This window comes from Zootoca vivipara, chromosome 5, assembly GCF_965207765.1.
Source record: "Zootoca vivipara chromosome 5, rZooViv2.hap1.1, whole genome shotgun sequence".
Taxonomy (NCBI): Eukaryota; Metazoa; Chordata; class Lepidosauria; order Squamata; family Lacertidae; genus Zootoca; species Zootoca vivipara.
The window spans coordinates 86,593,519-86,610,581 of NC_142588.1; the positions used below are offsets into that span (position 1 = coordinate 86,593,519).

At 44.6% G+C, this 17,063-nt stretch overlaps 2 protein-coding genes across 3 annotated transcripts in view; one reads left to right on the plus strand and one right to left on the minus strand.

Moving 5' to 3' along the window:
* The window catches only part of MFN1 (mitofusin 1), a 34,164-nt gene extending 24,712 nt beyond the window's left edge, over positions 1 to 9,452 (plus strand). The window contains exons 13-18 of the mRNA XM_035134153.3: positions 1,034 to 1,136; positions 2,039 to 2,268; positions 3,403 to 3,558; positions 4,604 to 4,800; positions 5,637 to 5,771; positions 6,655 to 9,452. Coding sequence (XP_034990044.1) covers positions 1,034 to 1,136; positions 2,039 to 2,268; positions 3,403 to 3,558; positions 4,604 to 4,800; positions 5,637 to 5,771; positions 6,655 to 6,724 — 891 coding nt within the window. The 3' untranslated portion in view covers positions 6,725 to 9,452. The remainder of the gene's footprint in view (positions 1 to 1,033; positions 1,137 to 2,038; positions 2,269 to 3,402; positions 3,559 to 4,603; positions 4,801 to 5,636; positions 5,772 to 6,654) is intronic.
* Positions 9,453 to 11,043: 1,591 nt separating this feature from the next.
* GNB4 (G protein subunit beta 4) overlaps positions 11,044 to 17,063 on the minus strand; it is a 36,348-nt gene continuing 30,328 nt past the window's right edge. For both annotated transcript variants that reach the window (XM_088669212.1, XM_035134154.3), the window contains exon 10: positions 11,044 to 16,603. In XM_088669212.1, the coding sequence (XP_088525338.1) occupies positions 16,497 to 16,603 (107 nt within the window). In that variant the 3' untranslated portion in view covers positions 11,044 to 16,496. The remainder of the gene's footprint in view (positions 16,604 to 17,063) is intronic.

The window sequence follows — 17,063 nt, forward strand, 5'->3', positions numbered from 1 at the left end:
TGCTCCTGACCCCTCCCATGGTTCAAAAGATTACACACTTCCAAAAGAAACCACTTATTTGGCAAAATGTTGCCACCACCCCTCAGGATCTTGGTGAAGCTAATGTGTTTGAGAAACTCTGTGACTAAAGAGAAAGTCATGCCAACTGTAATTAGAAAGTTCGTTTTTAATGAACGAATGATCTCTTTTTGGGTGGGCGGGATAAAATTAAAATATTCCTCCCATTTCCCCTACATCTCTGTATATGTGTGTACTCCTTGGAAAGTGTTGAATTTCGGAGAGAGGGAGTTTGAAATTCAATTCCCATAGCTTGCATGCTGCTAGTGAGCAACAGTGTTTGTTACCCGCAAAAAAAAATCGAGTTTGTATGTTTTGCAGGCAGTCCAAACGTTCTAAAAAGATGGGGATGCAACTCATTACATCAGGACAGCGCTTGCAATGTAACACAGTGGCATATTTTTAATAGCTGTGTGTGTGTGTGTGTTTTAAAAGCATTGTTAGGGAAACTGTAGATAATTTAATGACAAGCTGCTAGCAAGTTGCCTATCAAATTATGAGAGTGTTAACATTCAAACCATTGCCCAGTGTGCCAAGTAGAGACTCGGAAGTCTCAAGTATGCAAAGAGGGGAGAGGGCAGAGGCCTCTGATTGGTCTGCTGGTTGCTCCTAAGTCTGCACTGGGGGAAGCCTTTGGCTGACCCGTGTCCTGGAAGGCAGGTGGGGCCTTTGGGTTGCTGTCCCCCAGGTGGCAGGTGCCTCCCGCAGCTTTCTGATTTCTCTCTCCTGCCCATGCAGATGAAGAAGCTCAGGAGGTGAGCAGTTTCTTTTAGGATACTAAAAGTTAACTGCGTTGCACAGCTATTCATGTTTTGAGAGACGTTTGCAAAGGTGGCAGCGGCTCAAGAAGTAGCAGTAAGAATGCACTTGAGCACGTCATTTGCTTGCCCTCTGCTGCTGCCTCATTGTGGCTTTTCAGACCCTACAGCTTGGCCAGGTCACCTGCTGACTCTTTGCTTTCTCTGTGAAATGTCAGGAGCTCAACAAGCACCTGGAAGAGGGCTTGGGAAGGAACCTGGCTGACCGGTGCTCCAGTGAAGTCAACAAGTCTATGTGTCAGTCGCAGCAGGAAATGATAGGTAAGATTTATATGCAGAGGAACGCGTAAATTCTGCTTTTTCACCTCCCTCCCCCAAGAAACTCTTGTACAGTGGTACCTCAGGTTAAGTACTTAATTGGTTCTGGAAGTCCGTACTTAACCTGAAGCGAACTTTCCCATTGAAAGTAATGGAAAGTGGATTAATCCATTCCAGACGATGAAAAACACCCCCTAAAACAGCAATTTAACACGAATTTTACTGTCTAATGAGACCATTGATCCATAAAATGAAGGCAATAATCAATGTACAGTGGTACCTCAGGTTAAGTACTTAATTGGTTCTGGAAGTCTGTACTTAACCTGAAGCGAACTTTCCCATTGAAAGTAATGGAAAGTGGATTAATCCGTTCCAGACGGGTCTGCGGAGTACTTAACTTGAAAGTACTCAATCTGAAGCGTACTTAACCTGAGGTATGACTGTATATCTATTTGAACAGAGATTTATGAACTACAGTCTTTCATATACAAAGTTTGTGCACCAGCAGGGTTGCCTCATTAGTTTATCCTTCCTTCCTTCCTTTTGCCAGACCCCCTTTCTGATAAGCAGCTATTTATCTTTGTCACTTGGGTGTCCGCTGTTTGCTGATGGGCGCTCATGAGAGAGTGTGGTGTAATGGTTAGAGTACTGGACTCTGACCTGGGTGAGCAGGGTTTGAATCTCACTGGGTGACCTTGGACCAGTCACCACCTCTCAGCCTTAACCTACCTCACAGGGTTGTTGTGAGGATGAAATGGGGGGGGGAGCATGCATAATACCTTGAGATCCTTGGAAGATAAAAGGTGGCATATAAATGGGACAGATAGATAGGAGTTGTAATCAAAAGCAACTGGAGGGCACCAGGTGGGGGGACCCTGCTTTCACCCCTCTCCTTTCTTTCCCAGAAAGCCTGCAGGCCCTGCTGCCCTCCGAAGTCCAGAGCAAGCTCCACTTGCTGATTCCTTGCAGGAAGTTTGACCTCAGCTACGACCTGAATTGCAACAGCCTGTGCTCCGACTTCCAAGAGGACATCACTTTCCGGTTCTCGCTGGGCTGGACTGCCCTCGTCAGCCGGTACCTGGGCCCCAAAAACGCTCACCGGGTGCTGCTTGGCGTGGCGGAGCCGGTTCTTGCAGTGAGTGCTTTGCAGGGTTTTTCTAGGGGGCTTCAGCTTGTGCAGAAGGATCCTGATCCACTGGGTGCAAGTAGCATCTCCAGTGTGACTATTATTATTATTATTATTATTATTATTATTATTATTATTATTATTACCCCGCCCATCTGGCTGGGTTTCCCCGGCCACTCTGGGTGGCTTCCAACAAATATAAAAATACTATGGAAACCTATGGCTTCTGTCTCTGTTCTCTTAATTAGTGGGGCAGCTGCCTGCCTGTGTGTGTTCAAAATGGCATCAAACAGCAACAACGGGACCTTTTCCTGCTCCTAAGTGCCAATGTGAAACTCCCTTCCAGGCCTTTAGAGTGGAGTTATACCGTTTAGCAGGTGATTCCTGCCAGACCTTTGGGGAAGGGCCCAGCTCAGTGATAGATCACCTGCTCTGAATGCAGAAGGTCCCACAGTCAATCCCTGGCATTTTTCAAAGAGGGCAGGAAAAAACAGGGAACATGGTACTCGAAACAAAATCCAACTTTTTTCCAAGTCTCTCTATTGCATTTCAGTTTGCAAAGCAAGCTTGCAGTCCTCATGACAGTGAAGGTGTGCTTGAAATTGGGTGGGAAGCTCTTGCTGCAACCTCTGCATTGGGCGGGTTGCCAGATAAACTGGGGCTTCAATATACTGCAGAGGCCCTAGTTCTGCCCCATAAGCTGCAGGATTTCAGAAGTGCTTGCACTTCTTCTGAAAATAGTGCAAGATTTATTTATCATAAGTTAAAACTGGCTTTTGAGATACATTGGTACTTGCCCAGTGCCATTGGGATCAGCTGTGTCCAGTTATGTAAGCAGCAGAGCAAAGTGTACAAAATTACATAGGCAGGTTGCAGAATTCAGCTTTCTTGGTGCAGAATTTGGACTGTCTGGCTGCAGAATATGCTTGCACTTTAGCGCAGCCCTTGGCCGAAGCTATTTGAAACCCCTTTTTAAGGCTGGTGCATCATGTGCCTTTAGGCCACAGCCCTACCATTAATTAGTTTCATCCAACCCACTTTAGCTCACAAACACACTAATCGTGAGCTGTTTATTTAAAGCCGAGCTCTCCCCGTTCTGGTCTGCTGGGAAGATGGATCTCAGTCTCTGTTCTTCGCCCCTAGATCCCTCGTTCTCTTGCCTCCACCCCTTGTGCTCCCACTGCTCCTGCTCTCACCCCAGAGAATGCATCGCAGGAGGAGCTCATGGTCTCATTGGTCACCAACTTGGCGTCGCTGACCTCCCGGACCTCCATGACCGTCATCATTGTCGGAGGACTTGTGAGTACCCTGCCCAACTCTGCCGTAGTGAGAATTCCTGGGGAAGGATCAGGCCTAGGGGTGGGCAGCATGTGGCGATGGATTGATTGCCTGCCCGCTTACGGTACTTCCCCAAAGTATGTATATGCAGCACTCTGTCTAAGGCACCCTTTGTGCCGTTTGGGGGGGGGGCTGTTAACCAGGGGATCCATGCTAAGGTGTGCAGCACTGCACAGTGGCCCAGCTCACATGTTGCACTGAACTGTTGTTTAAAGCCAAACTTGTGTCTCCAGCTGTTTTTGAGCTAGAGCTCCCATCATCCCTTACTAGTGAAACCAGTGATTAGGGATGATGGGGATTGCAGTCGAAAAGCAGCTCGGGAAACCCCTGGTTTAAAGCAAGCTTTGGTTTAGATCCATGGGTTTATTTTGGGTGGAATTCTGTGTCGTGCTCTTACAAACGTACCATCTCCACAAGCATTGTAGCTTGCCAGGTGGAACGATCCTCACTCTCTGTGCTGTTCAGTGGGTTCTCCCTACTGCCCCCAAACCAATTTTGGAGGGCACATTGGGGGGGGGGGCGAGGTGGGGAAAAACCCCATTGCACAAGTGGAAGTCCTTGTGCAGGGCTTTTTGCTGATGGGTCTCATAGGTGACTATTGCTGATGCACATCTCCCTGGGCTCCTGTGGGTAGCAAGGGTGGGATATAAATTTTATGAATAAATTCATAATACTGTGAATGAAAAGTCTCTTCTGCTCCATGCCACAGACAAAGCAAGGCAGAGCTTGGTTTTTCCCATCTGTAGCTTCCAAACAGTCTTCAGGGGCAGCCCCTCTTGTAGAGCACATTGCAGTAGTCTAGTCTGGATGCGTTAGATTAGTGTTTCTCAAACGTGGGTCCCCAGCCATTGTTGGACTACAACTCCCATCATCCCTAGCTATCAGGATCAGCGGTCAGGGATGATGGGAGTTGTAGCCCAAGAGCAGCTGGGGACCCACGTTTGAGGAAATACTGCATTATTAGATGGATCCTGCTCAAATTCTGACCCTGGTGTTCCTCTTCCAGGTTTGGAGAACGGTTGGCTGGAAAGTCATCTCCCTCTCCTTGAGTTTGTATGGGCTGCTGTATCTCTACGAGAGGCTCACTTGGACGACCAAAGCCAAAGAGCGAGCCTTCAAGCAGCAGTTTGTCAACTACGCCACAGAGAAGCTTCAGATGATCGTCAGCTTCACCAGCGCAAACTGCAGCCATCAGGTGCAACAGTACGTCTTGCCTGTTTCCGTAACTCGGGCTTCTGATCCAGAGGAGCGAAGTTGTAGGGCCGTCTCAGCCGTTCCTCAAAGGGGATCTCTGCAAGGCAACTGGAAGGGGTGGCTGGGTGTCGCAATGCAAAGGACTGAGTGGATTGAACAGAGAAACTGCTGTTAGGTCCCTGAAAGAGCCTGTGACTCAGCTTTGCTTAGGGAAGTTTTTAATGCCTGATGTTTTATTGTATTTTTAATATTTTGTTGGAAGCCGCCCAAAGTGGCTGGGGAAACCCAGCCAAATGGGCAGGGTATAAATTGTTGTTGTTGTTTATTCCCACCTGCCCTATCCTGAAAGTTCCAGGATGAAGCTACTTCCTTCTCCGTGGCTCATCCCAACTCATTTCTTACCCTCTCCATGGTTATCCCTTGGTGAAGAGAAATGTAGAACTTTCAGCATGTGATTAAATTGATCCAATGGTAGCAGCTTTTCAAAATCTGATAGTAATTGAAACCTCCAGAACCCCCTGCTCGCCTGCCCCCCTTGCCCCTTAGCGTCCCTCTAGGTAATTCCACCTCCAGAACCCCAGGGGGCAGTACTTCCCACTTTGAGAACTACTGGTTGAAAGTGGTACGTTGGCAGGACCAAAATGGGAGCCATATGTCAGGGTTTCCCTGTTCTTCTGTATAACATTTGGAAAAAGAAGAGGTAGGGTCTCCCCTTGAGCGCTTGGTCATCCATATATCTGGTAGGAAGTCGGGGCGGGGATGGGGACATCAGATTGCCGTTTCCCCCTTGGAGCATCCAAGGTTGAACAAGTCGGCGGACCGGGCTTTCCATATTTCTCTTTCAGGGAAATGGCCATGACTTTTGCTCGCCTGTGCCAGCAAGTTGACATCACAGAGAGGAACCTGGAAGAAGAGATTGCAAGGTTGTCCAAAGAGATTGCTCAGCTGGAGAAAATCCAGAACCACTCGAAGCATCTACGGTAAATAGCCACAGGGGAGGCTGCTTCTGTAGTGAAGGGGCCCAGCTATCGAAATGAGCAGCCGTGAGATGAAACCACTTGAGAGGCATCATAATCTCATGGCTGTGTCTTGAAGCAATATTGGCGATAGGTCTAGAGCAGGCACATCCAACTCTATAGAGACTGCAATCTACTCCCAGTATTATAAAACTGGGAATGATCTACCCATTGTCATTGCACATACCGGTAGTTGTTGAGCGTTTTTTACGGGGGGAGCAAGGTTGTTGAGCTTTTGGGGGGAGCAGTGATCGATTGGTTGGACGTTCCTGGTTTAGAGGATCTTTTTTACTTTTTAAAAAACTTGTGAGTTAAAGCCCTAGTTGTGCAGTGAAGGGTTGCACATTCAATTCCCATATTCTTGCATTGCAGGGGATTGGACTAGATCCTTAGGGTCCCTTCCAACTCTATGATACTATTCTATTTGGATCAAGCCAGTGGCCCATCTAGTCCAGCACCTATGGACTCATCTACACAGCTGCAAATAAAACGTTTTAAGTGTGAAGTGCAATATACAAATGTGACACCAGATGGTGACAGTGAGCTGTGCAAAATTCATGTATTTTTCAAAACGTTTTTTAAAAAAAGCTTTTTCACTGCGTTTTTTTTAATATGTGTGTAGATTCCACCCTATACTCACAGTGGCCAAACAAATGCATATGGGAAGCACGACTTTGGCCTTACAGTTCTTGATTTTAATTCTTTTCATTATGCTGTGTGCATGGTATGTGCTAACTTTAGTAAGCTGCTGTGAATACTTTTTCAGTGGAACGGAGTAAATATCCGCAGAAAGGATTTTTGAAAAGTAATGTGCTGCCACACATATTTTCCCTCTTTTGTTTCGTAGGAAAAAAGCTGTCCGCCTTGAAGATGAGTTTGACTGTTTTACAAAGGATTTTCTCCATAAAAAGAAATGAAGGCCTCGTATTTTCTGGCTGCTCCAGGTGGAATTTACAAGATGACACTATTTCCCATCCCTGCAAAGTCACATGAATTTTTCAAGCCCCCTTTATTCTACTTTCCCAGTTGCTGCCTGGCTCTTGATGCTTAGAAAATGAACTGTGCCTGAGAGCTAGAGGAGCGAAGCAGTATTACCACTGATTGAATCGTTTTGCATCTTTTCTTAGAAAGAGAAATAATTTATATTTACTGGTGCGTACAGAAAATTATTTGGCAGTGTAAAAATAATAAAACTAGCAGATCTATCTAGTATTTTGTATTAGTGTTTGCCTAAAGGACAGCCCCCTCTTTCTGGCATCCAGGAAGAGAATAGAGAGAATTTACTCCTAATCCTGTGTCAAAGTCTTGTATTAGCTGGAATTCTCTGTGGGAATGTGTGCTGCTGGCTTTTTCCAGGACTCTGTTACACAGCTGAAGTATTGAGTGATGACAGATTTCAAAAGGGATTCAAAAAGTTTTGAGTGCAGACACAATCAGTATGGCTGAGCATTAGAGATAACTCTGGTTTTCCCATTCTGTTGAAAGGGACGAAGACTGTCATGCTCTTAAAGCTTTAATGCCCTGGTAATTAGACCTTCTCAGTCAAGATTAGCTAGCAGCCTTGTTTGTAGAGAAGAACGCAACTTAGCTCACAGAACTGTTCTGGAGAAACACCCTTTTCAATGATGGCATAGTATGGCGTACGTCCTTTTGACCTAATGGTAGTTCTTGAAAATCAAAGTGATGTCATGCATATGAAGCTGGAATAAGGGTGTCTAGTTTTGAGGTGTCTGGAAGTCCAAAATTCATTTTATTTCCCTGGCCTAGGCCAAGCATTTACTGTATTTTTCCGTGTATTGGACAAGGTTTTTTTACTCAAAAATCACGTCAAAAAACTGGGGTCATCCAATACACAGATAGTAGCACGGTGGTGGGGAGAAGCGCTGCGCTGCCAGCCATTCGCTTGGCGGGAACACGGCTTCCCCAGATGCCGCAGCGAGCGGGGAGCAATCTGGGGGGTGTTTCCTGCCCACAGCTGCGTGGGGAGAGAGGCTCAACAACTTTGGGCCATCTCCCCTCATTTTCTTAAAATTTAGTCCCCCAAAATGGGGTGTGTCTTATACAAGGGGGCGTCTTATAGACAGAAAAGTACGGTAATTTCAGGCTGCATGCCCAAGATTAAATGCTCTTTTAAGACCCTGAAATGCATCGGGACTATTCTATTAAGGGGGCAATTGCATAAGCCAGGGGTCCCCAGACTAAGGCCTGCGGGCCGCATACGATCCAAAGGCCTCTTTTATGCGGCCCGCTACGACCGCGGCAACCCCCACCGCCCGCTGCCACCACCCGCTCTTACCGGCGCAGCAGCATGCTTGCAGGTCAGGGGGAAATGCCGAAAATCGTTTGTGCGCATGCGCATGGGCCTCTCCCGACCCGGAAATGCTTGTGCAAACATTTCTGGTGCACTTCTGGTCGGGGCACAAACAATTTTCGGTGCTTTTTTCCGACCCGGAAGCGCACCGACGCGCCTGTAAGTGTGCGCATGCACACGGGTGCGCACTCCCCCGCCCTCTGGGCGATCGGCACGGTGGGCACCGGCCCGAAGCCGGGTAAGTTTGGGGACCCCTGGCATAAGCAGAGCAGTCTTTATTGCACACACACACACTTTTACTGATGGTGGTGGTTCAGTTAAAATCTCAAAGATGGTCCGCGTCAGGCACCTACAGCCTGGTGTTGCCTCCAGCTGCTCCAATCTACCATGGTTGCATGGAGTGATGCAACCAAAGCATCTAGAGGGGGGGGGCACCAGGTTAGGGATGTCTCATCTGTGCATAATCAAGGGGCTCTCCTGCTTTTCGATACCCGTCTTCCCATGACAATTTTCGGTCAGTGCATTTTACAAAAAAGAAATGCAGAAGTTTCAGTTGCTCCTACATGTGATCTTTGAGTAATGCGTTTGAAACTGATGAATTGTTTATTATTAGGAGTGAAGCTGGCACAGAAGTTTTTTCTTTCTTTTAGGTACAGTTACAAAATATGCATGTGTTTTAAAACCAAAATGAGAACTTAGCTGTAATAAAGAGCCCGTTCAAATTGTAGTGTTGCTTGAACACGAAAATCCACTGCTCAGGAAGGGCTAATGAAACTGCTGGGTTGGTAGAGACACTTGTTTATCAAAAAATGAGGTTCACTCTTGTATTTTTACTCTGGTGCACTGAAATGTCTGGTGCGATTCTCCTGCTTGAAGTGGGTGGTGGGTGGGTGTGTTTCATTGTGAATGCAGCCAGTAGGATTTTTAACATTTGATAAATATGAAATTAAAATGACACCATGAACTGTACAGATTGAAGCTATTTAAGCTCTCATGATTCTCTAAAAACAATGGATAGACTTATACACATCTTTTGTTATGCCACATTTTTGTAGCTATTTATATTGGCCAAGGAACACACCGAATTTGAAAGTTACTCTCTCGGTGGTCTTTTGTGACCTGCTTTCTTCATTCATTGTTGTCATACATGTCGTTCCATGTTTCTTTGCTGGCTGTATGTATGAAGGTGTGACATGTTGGGAGAATTCTGCTATCTAAAGTGCGAAGGCTCGAAGGGGAAATAAAAAACCTCATTGCAATTGGTATTTTCCTCCCAAGATTATCACTTTATTGTTGGAAGTCCTAACTAAATAAACTTCTAGACTTCTTTGGTAGTGAAGTGTCCTGAAATGATTTTAGCCTGCTGTAGTCAAGTGATAGCTCTTGCCCTCTACTTCAGCTGGGGAAGCTTACGGAAGCTTAACTATTTTCTTAATAATAGGATTTCACCACTTGAATGAGGTGCCTCTTCCAGCAAGGTTTCAGGTCATATGAGTTCAGCTATTGCAGAACTAGATACTTGTGCAGGAAACACCAAACTGATTCTAGTATTTCACAATATGTAGTCTTAGGCCCAAGCTTAATTGTTGCTGTAGCTAAATTTTAGCTGCTAAACTAAAGCTCATCTAATTCAGGGGCTAACCATAAAGAATATTGGTTGATCCAAAGAGACTATTTTTGTTAATAAGCTTTAATCTGTAATTTCTACTTCTTTAAGGGGAAACCATATTCTAAGTAAAACAAGAGTGGTCATATCGGTTGTCCTAAATAAAATGTGATGTTTGACATTCTGCATCTTCCAAACTTTCAAGTCAGTTTGTGATGGGAATTCAGGAACACTGGTGACAGTTTATTAGGATTTCATTTTACATTACTGTCCTGTGTAATTGCAGTGGTCATGTATCACAAAAGGATTTATGCTGGAGCCACAGGCAAAAAATTAACAGTTTGATCACAGCTGAGACTGAGAAGGCATGTGGCAGGAAATGGCTAAGGTTTTTATAGAAGACAGTCTAGAACACTTTTAAGACCTTAGTGATTATTTAGTTTAAGCTGGGACCAACTTGTTTTAAACTGGCATTTGACCATTTCTAGAATGCTCATTTCAAAATGTACTATGCATGTGTGTGTAATTTATGTGGCCATTTATATATGCACACACATTAATTCTTCCCATGTCTATTATTATAGTCAATTTATTACAGTGGCACCTCAGTTTAAGTACGTAATTGGTTCCGGGGAGCCGTTCGCTCCCCAAAAAGTACTTAAATGGAGCGGCGATAGCAAGCGTACACGAAGTGCCAATAGAACACTTCTGCGGATGCCGCGGAACCCGGAAGTAAACACTTCCGGGTTCGTGGAGTACTCAAACCGAAAGTACTCAAGCCGCAGCAGACTTAAACCGAGGTATGACTGTACCTTCTAAACCACTATCTCAGGACAATTCAGGTATCTAATCTTTTGCAATACAGTACCAAAATTTCCTTTCCACCTTTTGCTGCCTTGAAATGGTTTTTATACTAGGCAGCTAATAAATCAAGCAAACAATTTTGCTCATTGCATTTTATCAGCTATATGGGTAAGACTGGAGGGGGGGATCACATATGCAAGGCAGCCTCCCTCAGTTTTGGCAGTATCTCCCCTTTTTCCAGTGTCCCATACTGTTTCAGTGGCTCCCCTGGCAATGGCCTTTATGGAAGCAGACAAGCTCCACTGTCTGAGCAAAGTTTACTCACACTTCTTTGCAGCTACCCCAGTATATATGGTAGTTACGTAATATATCAGATGCTTAGACATATAAAAAAATGGTTCTGAACGTAAGAAAGAGGCGTGAGTATTATACAGCCATGTGCCATATTAACTCACATTTCCAAAGAAACAGGAGAGAAGAAAGGAAAGGAAAATGAACCACGGCAGGCAGAGAAATCCTAGTTAAAAGCAGTTTATTGGTTACAATATCAAGTCAGGGTAACATCTTTCACGGAACCACTGTACAAATACAAAGGAAACGTTTGTTATAGTGGGGGGGGGAGGCAGGAATATAAACAATTCATAGCAAGTGATTTTTTTTATTTTTTAATCCACAGGGAAGTCTTTATACAACAGCACTGTTAGAAGAACAAATGGCACAGGTCCCTGCACTCTTCTTTTTTAATTAGGTTAAATAAAATAATTTTTAAGACTTTCTGAATACACAATCCAAAAGGCGGTGCAGAATCACTTGGCACCTGGAAATGTTTTGGAAGGGTTTTTTTTTTCCTCAAAAGAAGCTGGCAGCAAGGTAAAAAGAGAGAACCACACACATACACCAAACCACTGTGCACACACACACACACCCTGGATGTGAAAAGGTTGAAGCAAGTCGTTAAGAGCAGAAAACCCCATTCACTTCTGAAAACGGATGCAGTTCCTTTGGATGGCAATGCGAATATACACATGGCGAGATGCGTTGCCGTGAAGAGGAAAGAAAGAGCACCATTGTGTTGTAAAAGCAAAGGCTTGAACTGTCTCTTTAAGATGCCCACATTTAGTCAAAACCGAACGTCGTGTGGCACGAGAAAGGTCAGGCACATATAAAAAAATAATAATTGTCATTTATAAGTCATTAGTAATACTGTTCACGTACTCACCGCAACATCATCGAGCATTTTTAACAGTCTTGCGTGTATTTTACAATCAGTAACTGACTTGAGAAAGAAAAAAGACGATGGCATGCAAGTGGCCCAAACATGGAAGAAGTTGTTTGGGCAGCATGCATGCCAGACCAAGATAGGAGGCGTAACACAGAGACCCTGAACTTCCAAGGTCAGAGACAGCCATTGGACATTTCTACCTAAGGACCGGGATCCCAAATAGCATTGGCTATTTTCCCTCCCAGCTGCAGCCAATGGCGTTTAAGATCCTTCTCCCAACCCAACATTCAGGGCTATCTGCTCAGCAGGGAGGGAGAACATTTAAGAAGCCCCACTGCAAATGCACGACTTTGGGTCCCACCCACAGACAGAGGATTTGGCTGGCTGTAGACCTTGTTCACATGGCAAGCCCTATTGCAGCCACAGAGAAGTGGGAGGCACTCTGGGCCCTGGCTTGGCTTGCCCCATGACTGAAGCCTACGGATGCTTTCCGGGCAACTGGGGCCGCCGGAGAAGATGGGGTATTTTTGAACTGTTGTTAAATGGTGGCCAGTTTTCATTTGTTGGCACCCTTGATCCCAGCTGTGTTATTTCTACGGGCCGTAAGTCATGGATGTTTTAGCTGAGATTCCTGCATTGACCCTTGGGTCCCTTCCAATTCTTAAGTTTCTATGATTCTATGAAATGCTACTGGCAGTCACTCTGATGCACAAACTCCTTGAAAGCCACAACCGAAAATGACCTAGTCACGCTGACATCTGAATAACAATAGCACATAAAGTCTAGTGGGAGATGGGGAGAAAGGGCAGAGGAAACACTCTCTGGATGTTTTGGCTGTGCTCTGAAGTACCATAATATGGAACTTTGCGGTGGGGCGAGCAGATTAAAGAAACAAGACCAAGAGTGATTTTCATTTCATGCAGTGCACATGTTCCATATCAGGAAATGTAACATTGCCAATTCACGGGCAACCTTTCTCTTTGGCGAAAAAACGCTCAAACCCTTGACTCAACCTGGGATGCTCATATGAGCTAGACACCCTTGGTTCTCTTAGAAGACGGAGGCTGGCTGATTCACACAAATTGTGGCTCGGCTCAATAGGTGGGAAATGATATGCCACTTGGCATATCCACGTGGCAAATCGCTGCTCTGCTCCACATCATTTAGTGCAATACATGCGAGAGGAGGCCACCATGTATGTAGCTGGCAGGTAAATTTTTGCAAGAAATTGTAGTAAGGAACAAGGGGTTGAAAAATCTGCCCTAGGGATGCTGATACTCCTAAGTAAGCCAAGAACAGAGAGGCAAAATGACGGACCCCCCTTGGAGGTAAGGATGTACTTCCAGTGTTCAGATGCCAAGTTCAGCTGGCAGTACTCAAATCATGAACTTGAACCCAAATAGGAATGCAAATATTTCAAATATACTACATTCCTTGTGTTGTTGGAAACCAGAGTAATCCTGCAATTGGCCTAGCAATAGCCTTTGGACAGCTTAACATAGGCCACAGCTTGCAAACCCACGGCACTATTGCCCCTTTCTCTGAACAAGCCCCACTAAAACAAACAGAGGGAACATTAGGAAACAGCTCTGCCTCTTGCCTATATTCTGTTCATTTCAAGCTGTGATCCGACATGAATGGCGCTAGAACAATAGCGACTTGGGACATGTATAGCTAAATCAATAGGGGTGGTCTATACCAACAAACACCACATCCATTTTGTAAAGCGGAATTTGAGCACTCTGTGCAACCAAGTCCAAAACGCTACAAATAAGCAAATTTCCCATCAAAACTCCACATGCCACACCTGCAAAATCCTCCATTAATTGATCTGTAACTCTCACAAACACAAATTGTACTTGGTAAATCATGGGCATCACAAAATACTCATTTCACAGAAGAAAAACCAAGGATGCTCAGAACCACCCCGCCCTGCCCAATGACACAAAAAAGTAGGCAAGGAAAGAAAAATCTCTCTCTCTCACACACACACACACACATATGGGTAAGGGTACTTGGGAGGTATAAATGGCTAGTGTACCATGTTGGGAACTCCAGGCATACAGGCTCATCTATAAACAAGGCATTTCCACGTGTATCCATGCCCAGGGTCACTGAATGCATTCTAATACATGGGTATAAGCTGTCGCACCCCTTAACTGGCACAAAGCAGAAGCGGCTATGTAACATCTGCCAGCTTGTTTGGCTCACTGACCAATCCATTCTTAATTTCAAAGTTGTACTGGAGCTACTGTATGTCACTTTTCAATTCGAGGACTACATTAGTTTTACAAGTGCAAGTCAGTCCTAAGGTCAATTCAAAAGGTGGCTTGTGTTTGTTGTAACAAGGGAGGTTCGTACAGAGTTTGTACACAGTTCAGAGTGACTGCCTGAGCATGAAAAGAAAAAATTGTTAATATCATCAATAAATCCTGAAACATTACTTGACCCCTGTGCTCTCTGATCCAGATACCAGGATCTGATCCATAGGAAAATACAAGTGCGCTTGTGAATTTGGTCCTACACAGACAATAGTTTTGTTAGTGTGCAAAGGAGCAAATTCCTGAAAAATCACAATGTAGTAATGTCTTTTTTCACCACTACTAAATCCACTATGCTTGGCACATGAATTGGCACTTTTACTGTGGTAAACCAGGGCAAATCGAAAGGCTGGAATGAGTGATTAAAAATTCGGCTGAAACTTGCCAAAACAGATGGCTCAGCTGCGAGACTGTTTTACTGTCGACAGCTCCTGATATTTGCCAACAGAATTGGGATTGTTTTAAAAGCTCCTCTTACCCCACACTTTGAGAAATGGGCACGTAACAGCAATGTAAAATTGCACCTTCTGATACTGTGTGCACAATGAGAAGACAACCAAGGATACACCTCCCGTGTCCACTCTTTTAATATTTCCATAAGGGTGTGATTCACTTAATTGATTATAAGCACAGGCACATTTTTTTTACCAGCACCATAAATTGATTCCAGTGATTATTTTTATTTTTAAAAGCTATTTCTAACCCTTTGCTGTATTTCAGCAAACAGTTCTTATGAGCTGTGACTGGGTGAACTTCGTTAGGATGCTCTTCCGTAACACCTGGCTCCCAATTAAAGGCTGAAACTGTACCAATTAATGGATCAGGATTAACTGGGGGATGAAATGTTCTAGAGAGAGAGATGAAGACAAAGGGAAATAAATGCCCAGGTTCAGGGAACCTGTGGACCTCCAGATATTCCTGGACTCCCAACTCCCATCAAGAGCAGCCGCCCCAAGAGCATTTAATGCCACGCCGTTTCTGGGACAGGCACACATAAAAGGCAACTCTGTTCTGCTGTGGAATGTCTGGGTAACTTGGCAGTATTAGAATGAACTTTCAGCCTTTCCTAGAGCGGCTGATCGGTGCAACTGAGCAGAAGGTTCTAAGAGCCAGGACTTATGCTAGCACACAAATCCCATGGTTGGAAGAATGCTTGAATGCACTCCCGCTCTTATCGTTTCTCTGCATGTGCAAAACATCAGGTGGGTGTTTTCTACCTGACAAACAGATCAACCTGTGGATTGTAAAGGAGAACGAGATTGAATGTGAGAGGAGGTGCCTTCAAAACAGCGTTATGCCCCCACATGGAGTGGTACGATCCCATGAGAAACAGCATCTTTGCTAGAAAGTGGCTCAACCTTATAGTACCAGACTGTACAGGCTGATTTTATAGTAGGCCAAAACTTCCCATTTACAACTGCTCCAACAAAAACAAACTATTGCCTCAGCCGTTTTTCAGCTTCAGTCCCTCAACTGATAGGCTGATCCAAATTTTAGAGGCTGCTGGAAGGAAGCTCATATACTCTGCAGACCAAAATATTTCAGTTCTTGTTTGTGAAATGTCTGTCTGATGACCTATTTAACCCCCTGGTGCGTAGAGCCCCTCTGACTGCCAATGGACTAGCCAGGGTCCACAGGCAAATAGGATCAAACCTCCTATTTAAACAAACTGGTCAACAAGCAAGTAAGGCGCTAGGTGTCACAAGAAGTCGTCGGGGCCTTCTCTCCGGTTGTTGTTTTTTAAATGGATAGAAACAAAGACAGATCAAGCAGTAATTCAAACACTTTCTGTTATAAAATCCACAAACAGCTCAATAACTTCACACTTTATCTACAGTAAATTCACTGGGGGGGAATAAAAACATATCAAAACAGCAATCTAAGTTGATCCGCCGCAGAACTCAGGCGGAAAGAGACATCTCAGATTAAATGTAGAGCTATATAAATGCAGTTTCTTTAAAAAAAATTGCAAACATTATTTCTTTACTTACAGACAAAATGTTACATGATTGGCTGCTATGTGTATTTTTAGTTATGTACAAAAAAAGGTACAGAATTAGCAGGGATAGGCACAAACAAAAATCCCTCCAGGAAATGTAGCCAAGCCAAACACAAGATGGACTGGCTCTTTTAGCTTCTGTCAACCATTAATATTATGTCCTGTTCCCCACCCCAATGCATCAAAGTCACCAATTTCTCCCACCCACGACTTCGCTTGATTTTATATATATATATATATATACTTCATTTACAGAAAGCCTATTTATGCAATAAATCAGTGAGTAGAAAAACTTCACCTGTAAATACAAGGTAGAAATGTTATTTCACAGCAATAGGCTGCAGCACTGATCTCTCCAGATCTCGGTGGAGAAGGTTGTGTGTGTGTGTGTGTGTGTGTGTGTGTGTGTGTGTGTGTACTGCCAGATTAATTCCAGATTCTGAGAAAACTGTCCCAAGATCCTGTAGCTACAGCCATGCCATCATCGGTAACTCCTAAGCAGCTGACTCTGTTGTCATGGCCAGCAAGGACGCCTGGGGGAGAAAACAAAAATAACATTAGGACAGGTGGCCCCAAAAGGAGGCTTATTATTTACCACATTTGTTATCTCGCCATCTTTCCAATAGCTTAACAGCAACATACGTAACCATTTCAACAGCTTGGATGGCAACAGTAGGGTGGCAAAGACAGAAACAATGGTACAACATCGTTCAATACGCTTCACAGCTGGGCAGGAATTAAAACCCACATCTCCCTAGCTCAAGTCCAACACACCATCCCATCATGCCACAATAGGTTCTCCTGGAAGTAACATGACCGAAAGGACAAATTAGACATTGGTGTGAAAGATCAAGCTGCTCCAGAGAAGCGGACACGGAGCAATGGATTCAAGCTACAAGAAATAAGATTCCACCTAAACATTAGGAAGGACTTCCTGACAGTAAGAGCTGTTCGGCAGTGGAATTTGCTACCAAGGAGTGTGGTGGAGTCTCC